Below are 8,017 nucleotides of genomic sequence, written 5' to 3' on the forward strand. Positions count from 1 at the left end.
ATCAAGTTGTTTTGTTCTAGCATTAGCCCTCAAAGAACAAAACAACTTGATATTTTTATATAAGTAGTAAATGACAAAATCATCTATGTTTTCTTTTTCTTCTTCTTCTTTTTTTTTTTTTTGAGATGGACTCTTGCACTGTCCCCCAGGCTAGAGTGCCATGGCATGATCTTGGCTCACCCTAACCTCCACCTCCCAGGTTCATGCAATTCTGCCTCAGCCTTTCAAGTAGCTGGGATTACAGGCACACACCACCATACCCAGCTAATTTTTTATATTTTTAGTAGAGATGGGGTTTCACTACGTTGGCCAGACTGGTCTCGAACCCCTGACCTTGCGATCTGTCCATCTGGGCCTCCCGAAGTGTTGGGATTACAGGCGTGAGCCACTGCACTTGGAAAATAATCTACATTTTCTTTTTGAACTGAGCACCAAACCAAGTAGGGTACATGCTCTGGTGTTTAACACTAAATTTCAAATTTTATCTTAAAATATTTCACTAAGGGCCAGGCACAGTGGCTCACATCTGTAAGTCCTTGCACTTTAGGAGGCCGAGGAGGGCAGATCACCTGAGGTCAGGAGTTCAGGACCAGCCTGGCCAAGATGGTAAAATCGTGTCTCTACTAAAAATACAAAATTAGCCAGGCATGGTGGTGGGCACTTGTAATTCAAGCTACTTGGGAGGCTAAGGCAGAGAATTGCTTGAACCTGGGAGGCAGAGGTTGCAGTGAGCTGAGATTCCGTCACTGCACTCCAGCCTGGGCAAGAGAGTGAGACTCCATCTCAAAAAAAAGTTATGAAATGGTGGATTACATCAATATTAGTATTCTGGTTGTGATATTGTATTTCTCCCCTAATCTTATCATTAGGGGAGAAAAGGTAAGTACACAGGATCTCTGTATTATTTCTTACAACTGCATGTGAACCTATAATTAGCTTAATGAAACTGTAACTTAAAAAAATATATAAATAGAAGTTTTAAATAATATGTTCTAATAAGGAAAGACTTTTGAGATATATTATTATTTTTTGAGATAGAGTCTCACTCTGTCACCCAGGCTAGAGGGCAGTGATGCAGTCTCAGCTCACTGCAACCTCCGCCTCCTGGGCTCAAGCGATTCTCCTGCCTCAGCCTCCCAAGTAGCTGAGATTACAGATATCCACCACCATGCCTGGCTAATTTTTGTGTTTTGTTTTTAGTAGAGACGGTGTTTCACCATGATGGCTAGGCTGATCTTGAACTCCTGAACTCAATTGATCTGCCCACCTTGGCTTCCCACAGTGCTGGGGTTACAGGTGTGAGCCACTGCATCTGGCCTGAGATATATTATTCAATGAGAAAACAAAGTACACCTTGTATTAAAAAAGCGACATAGTCACAGTTCCTTAAATATACACAAAAACTGAGAAGACACAGCATACATGAAAACTTAAGAACAGCATGAATGTGTATGGGCAGAGGATTGGACAACTAGGTTGTGGGAGATAAGGATGAGAAATTTTTCACTTATTCTTTTTTTTCTTTCATTTCGAAACACTTATCATTAGTATTTATTTTTTATTTAAAAAATAAACAACGGCAAGGTCTTGCTATGTTGCCCAGGATGATCTTGAACTCCTGGGCTCAAGCAATCCTCTCGCCTCAGCCTCTGAAAGTGCTGGGATTACAGGTGTGAGCCACTGTGCCTGGCCTTTCATTAGTATTTAAACGTTTTGCTTGCAATACTTTAGATCAGGCAGGGGAAAAAAGACATGAGCTCGACAGCACCTACATGAACCAGGCTGGCAGATACAATCAACTATAAAATGAGGATCATGGCTAAGAGCTGCAGACGTTTGTACAGGATTTTACATTCTAGGGAAAAAGAACTACGTTTATGTATAATTTTGATGACTAAAGGCAGATAAAAACATCTCCATAGCAAATAAAATGTAAGAGCTGGTTGCAGCTTTAATTTGAAGGAATGTATATAACATCAGGCTACGTAATAGGTAGGGAAGACAAGATAATCTCCAGTGATTTTAACACCTTTCTACTGCTGAAACTTAAGCTACAAGGGAAAGCTAAGCCACCAACTGATCTTGTAGTTTTGGTAATAAGCCAGACCTTGACTATATAAAATTAAAGGGTGTTCATCTTTCTCTAATTTAGTTAAATTCTCTTTAGAAAATCCAAAATAGAACTATTTCATTGTTTAAATTTAGAAATAGGTTTAATATCCATAAAATAGATCAACAGACGTATATTAATGGCTCATCCACCACATTCATAGCCAGTATGTTCCATAATTACTCTATCTTTTGAATAGATGGAAGTTTCATTGTCATGCCTGGGATGTGAGTTTATGTTTCCTAGGAGACAGATAAAGGTGTCAACTACCATATACTGTATCCTTTTGGGAAATTCCAACTATAAGTTTTGAGGATACTTTGATAAGAGGAGAGAAGGTGAGATAAAAGCAGAAAAGCAGTGTTAAAATTGCTATAAGTGCTTTGTTTCATAGAAAATATATATGAAGGCCTGTGACAGGTAATACAGCCTAACACCAACATCTTTGACAAGTGTAGGACTGAAAAAAAAAAAAAAAAAAGTTCACACACACACACACAAATTTACAAGGCAGAGTTCAGATAAGGTTACATATCACTGTGAAAAGGAGCTCCAACATATTTAAACTTCTGGTACTATCTCATCCTGTTAAAAAAAAAAAAAGTAAAATCTCTGATACTTTAAAAAGTTAAAATTTAGGCCAGGCGCAGTGGCTCACGCCTATAATCCCAGCACTTTGGGAGGCCAAGGTGGGCATACCACTTCATGTCTCAGGAGTTCAAGACCAGCCTGGCCAACATGGCGAAACCCTGTCTCTACTAAAAATACAAAAATTAGCAGGGTGTGCTGGCAGGCATCTGTAATCCCAGCTGAGGCAGGAGAACTGCTTAAACACAGGAGGTGGAGGTTGCAGTAAGCTGAGATTGCACCACTGCACTTCAGCCTGAGTGACAGAGCGAGATTCAGTCTCAAAAAAAAAAAAAAAAAAGTTAAAATTTAGTACGATAAATGTACTTTCTGTCCACTAAAAAATTAACAAGGTAGAAATTAATTTTTTCATCATGATGCATTCTTAAGGTTCCAAACAAAGCTATTAACAATTATACCATTATATGTACAAAACAACTTAATTTACCCCAAGGTGACCATTTTCCTCCTTTTCTCAACAGCAGGTAAACCGCTGAAAACTGCAACCACAACAGCATCTGAATCCAAAGCTTTACACTGCCGGTCTTCGGTTTTTGGCAGAATATCACCGACATTGCCATGTAACAAGGCTCGGGGAGAACTGTGCCTGCTCCCAGACTGAGAGCTTCCTGGGGAGCCTCCAAAAAAGAAAGAGAGAATACAAAAATTAGCTGGGCATGGTGGTGTGCACTTGTAACCCAGCTACTCAGGAGGCTGAGACATGAGGATCACTTGAACCTGGGAGGTGGAGGTTGCAGTGAGCCAAGACTGTGCTACTGCACTACTACAGCCTAGACAACAGAGCAAGACTCTGTCTCCAAAAAAAAAAAAAAAAAAAGACAATCAGCAAGAAGGCAAACAAACATGAAAGGTCTCTGTAAGTTATATTAGAAAACCTCACTTCATTATATGATTTTAAAACTACATAAAAACTTCAAAAATAATTTTGAAATATATCTCAACTTTTTTGATGCCAAACATTTAAAATTAAGGATTCCAAAGGTTGTGGCTCACACCTGTAACTTCACACTTTGTGAGGCTGAGGCAGGAAGATTGTTTGAACCCAGAAGTTCAAGACCAGCCTAGAAAATGTAGCAAAACCCTGTCTCTGCCAAGAGGAAAAAAAAAAAAAAAAAAAAAAAAAAAGCCATAAAATAGACACATGCAGCCTTGCATGTGTCTATGGTCCCAGCTATTTGGCAGGCTGATGTGGAAGGATCACTTGAGCCTGGGAGGTTAAGGCTGCAGTGAGCTATATGATTGCACAACTGCATCCCCAGCCTTGACAACAGAGCAAGACCCTATCTCAGGAAAACAACAAAAAATAAATAAAATAAAATTAAGAAGTTTAGAATATACAGTCTAATGGCTGTATTTTGTTAAGGGTCTGTTCTGTTGTGAGATCAAGAAACTTTCCGGCCAGGTGTGGTGGCTCATTCCTGTAATCCTAGCACTTTGGGAAGTTGAAGCAGGTGGATTGCTTGGGCTCAGGAGTTTCCGATCAGCTTAGGCAACCTGTCTCTACAAAAACTACAAAAATTAGCCAGGCATAGTGGTGCACACCTGTAGTCCCAGTTACTTGGTGGGACTGAGGCAGGAGGATCGCTTGAACCTGGAAGGTTGAGGTTGTGGTGAGCTGAGATCACACCAATGCACTCCAGCCTGGGTGACAAAGTGAGACCCTGTTTCAAAAAAAGAAACTTTCAAATCCAACTTTAGCATTTTTGGTACTCTTCACGGTCTAAAGCTTCAAGATAACATAAATTTCAGGTAACAGATATCTACCCCACTGAACGTACATTCTGAATCCCTCAAATTTACCTTCAGACAGTGGCTGACAGTCTCCCTTTGAACGACTACTTTCTCCAGGGTCCACTGCTCTTCGAAGTGAAAGACTACCTGCTACACTGGACCGAGCTGGCTTGGGCGAATTACTCTTCTTATTTGTGGCTGCAAAGACATTTAAGAACACGTCTGAACAGGATACAATAGCACAAAACTCACTATTTAGTCCATCAGAAAAAGTGTTAATCTTACTTTGCATGGAAGTGTTTCTGTCTATTGCCTAAAAATAAACAACATTCTGTAGCCCCAACTGGTTTATGACTTTTGTCATAAAACATTCCGATCTTGTTGCTTGTGAAGTACAGTCTTATTTTTTTGAGACAGAGTTTCGCTCTCGCTGACCAAGGTGGAGTGCAATGGCATGATCTCGAATCACTGCAACCTCTGTCTCCGGGTTCAAGCGATTCTCCTGCCTCAGCCTCCAGAGTAGCTGGGATTACAGGCTCCTGCCACCATGCCTGGCTAGTTTTTGTATTTTTAGTAGAGACGGGGTGTTTTGCCATGTTGGCCAGTCTGGTCTCCAATTCCTGACCTCAGGTGATCTGCCCGCCTCAGCCTCCCAAAGTGCTGGGATTATAGCATGAGCTACCATGCCCAGCCTGCAGAATCTTAACATAAAAGATTATCTGTGAGCTCCATAAGAAAAGTCATACCAATTTCAATGCAATTAAACTATTAACAAAAATATAACCCACCGAACAGTAAATTGTAAAAAAATATTATTGGATTAAAAAGAAAATTAAAGCTAAATTAGAAACAAATTACGATTATGGTGCGTCAAATCAAAATGTCCGGCCAAACCAGTAGTAAAAAGAAAATATATAGCCTTAAAATGAATTAATTAGGGAAAAAACGAACTTATGTGACCTAATATGCATAGACTCAAGAGCTAGGAAAACAATAAAAATAAGCAAGAATGCTACTACCAGAAGGCAGGGCCCTGCCCTTGAACTCAGCCTGCAGAACTGTGAGTTAAATAAACCTCTTTTAAAAAATAAATTTTTAGGCCAGGCACAGTGGCTGGCTCATGCCTGTAATCCCAGCATTTTGGGAGGTCAAGTGAGTGGTGCATCACAAGGTCAGGAGTTCGAGACCAGCCTGGTCAACACAGTGAAACCCCGTCTCTACTAAAAATACAAAAATCAGCCGGGCATGGTAGCGGGTGCCTGCAGTCCCAGCTACTTGGGATGCTGAGGCAGGAGAACTGCTTGAACCCAGGAGGTAGAGATTGCAGTGAGCTGAAACTGCACCACTGCACTCCAGCCTGGACAACAGAGTGAGACTCCGTCTCAAAATAAATAAATAAATTTTAAAAAAATAAAAATAAAATTTAAATTCATTAATAGATAATAAACAGGTTCAGCAAGGATGCAGGATATAAGACAAAATAATTCACTGTATTTCTCTACACTAGCAGACAATTTGAGAATGAAGTTAAGAAAATTTTATTTTATTTTATTTTATTTTTTGGGATGGAGTTTCGCTCTTGTTACCCAGGCTGGAGTGCAATGGCGCGATCTCGGCTCATCGCAACCTCCGCCTCCTGGGTTCAGGCAATTCTCCTGCCTCAGCCTCCTGAGTAGCTGGGATTACAGGCACGCGTCACCATGCCCAGCTAATTTTTTGTAATTTTAGTAGAGACGGGGTTTCACCATGTTGACCAGGATGGTCTCGATCTCTTGACCTTGTGATCCACCCGCCTCAGCCTCCCAAAGTGCTGGGATTACAGGCTTCAGCCACCACGCCCGGCCCAGGAAATTTTATTTTTAATAGCATCAAATACAATTAAAATACTTAGGAATTTATTTGACAAAAGAAATGCGAGACTTGCTCACTGAAAACTACCACACATTGTTCAAAGAAAATAGAGACAACAGGAAAGACATCCTGTGTTCATCACTGAGGGAACACTTAATACTGTTAACAAAGCAATATTCCCAAAATTGATTCACAGGCTCAACACAATTTCTATAAAAATAGTTGTCTTTTTTTTTTTTTTTTTGCAGAAATTGACAAGCTAATCCTAAAATCCATTTGAAAATGTAAGAGATCCACAATAGCCAAAACAATCTTAAATGGAACACTCACTTCTGGTTTCAAAAGTTACTATAACTACAGTAATCAAGACTAAGTGGTACTGCCATATACACATATATATCATCAAAACAAATTGAGAGTCTAGAAACAAATCCTTACATTTATGGTCCACTGATTTTTTACAAGGATGCCCAGACAATTTGATGGGCAAAGAAAAAAAGAAAGACAATAACAAGTGTTGTCAAGGGTATAGAAAACCTGGAGCCTTCATATACTGCTGCTGGGAATATAAAATGATGCAGCCACTTTGAAAAATAGTCTGGCACTGGTAGTTCCTCAAAAAGTTAAGCACAGTTCCCATATAATCCAGGAATTCCACTTCAAAGTATATACTCGAGATAAACAAAACCGTTATGTCCACACAAAAACTTATACATGAATGTTCAAAGCAGCACTACTGATAATAGCCAAAAAGTAGAAACAAGCCAAATGTTCATCAACGAATGAGTGAATAAACAATACGTGGTGCAGCCATACAATAAAATATCACACAGCCATAAAAAGGAATAAATATATTCCACAACATGGATGAACCTTAAAAGAGCTGTGTTAAGTGAAATAAGCCAGACATAGAAGACCTCATATGGTATGAGTCTATTTATATGAAAAGTCCAGAAGAAGAAAAATCCACAGAGAAAAAGTAGATTAGTGGTTACCAGAAGCTGGGAGAAGGGGAAAATGGGGAGTGACTTTTAATGGGTTTGGAGTTCCAGGGAGAAGGTTGATGAAAATGTTCTTAGACTTACGTATATGTTCTAGACTTAGGAAAAATGATGATCAATTTCTCCACTAAAAGGATAAATGAATTATCGGTTAAGGGAAAAAAAAAATGCATTAACAAAGACAAAAGCAGAAATATAATGATGTGGTAAAAGACAATGGATGAAATAAATCTAAGAACTTGGCCTTTGAGCAGATGAACAAAATTAACAAATCCCTTGAACAGGTCAAATCAAAGGAAAAAAAGCACAAGTAAGCAATAAAATAAGTGAAAAAGAAGTTAACACCCCATATGCACTCGAAGTTTTAAAAATTTAAGAAAATAGAATAAATGACCATATATCAATAAATTTAAAGGCCCAAATATAATTAGATTTTCTTGAAAAACTAAGTATAGTAACTGGCTTAAATAGCAGCAGAAGTACGAGAAAACCACATCTGACAAGATAATAATGACAGGAATTATAAGGAGCTCGGCCGGGCGCGGTGGCTCAAGCCTGTAATCCCAGCACTTTGTGAGGCCGAGGCGGGTGGATCACGAGGTCAAGAGATCGAGACCATCCTGGTCAACATGATGAAACCCCGTCTCTACTAAAAATACAAAAAATTAGCTGGGCA

General features: G+C 39.4%; 1 protein-coding gene across 4 annotated transcripts in view; it reads right to left on the reverse strand.

Moving 5' to 3' along the window:
* Positions 1–8,017, reverse strand: part of TRIM37 (tripartite motif containing 37) — a 108,481-nt gene that overhangs the window by 13,521 nt on the left and 86,943 nt on the right. For all 4 annotated transcript variants that reach the window (XM_032280683.1, XM_032280684.1, XM_032280681.1 and 1 more), the window contains 3 exons: positions 4,559–4,687; positions 3,186–3,375; positions 16–28 (listed from right to left, as the gene is read on the reverse strand). In XM_032280683.1, the coding sequence (XP_032136574.1) occupies positions 16–28; positions 3,186–3,375; positions 4,559–4,687 (332 nt within the window). The remainder of the gene's footprint in view (positions 1–15; positions 29–3,185; positions 3,376–4,558; positions 4,688–8,017) is intronic.

The sequence above is a fragment of the Sapajus apella genome, unplaced genomic scaffold (assembly GCF_009761245.1).
Source record: "Sapajus apella isolate SASKATOON/1434 unplaced genomic scaffold, GSC_monkey_1.0 scaffold12, whole genome shotgun sequence".
Taxonomy (NCBI): Eukaryota; Metazoa; Chordata; class Mammalia; order Primates; family Cebidae; genus Sapajus; species Sapajus apella.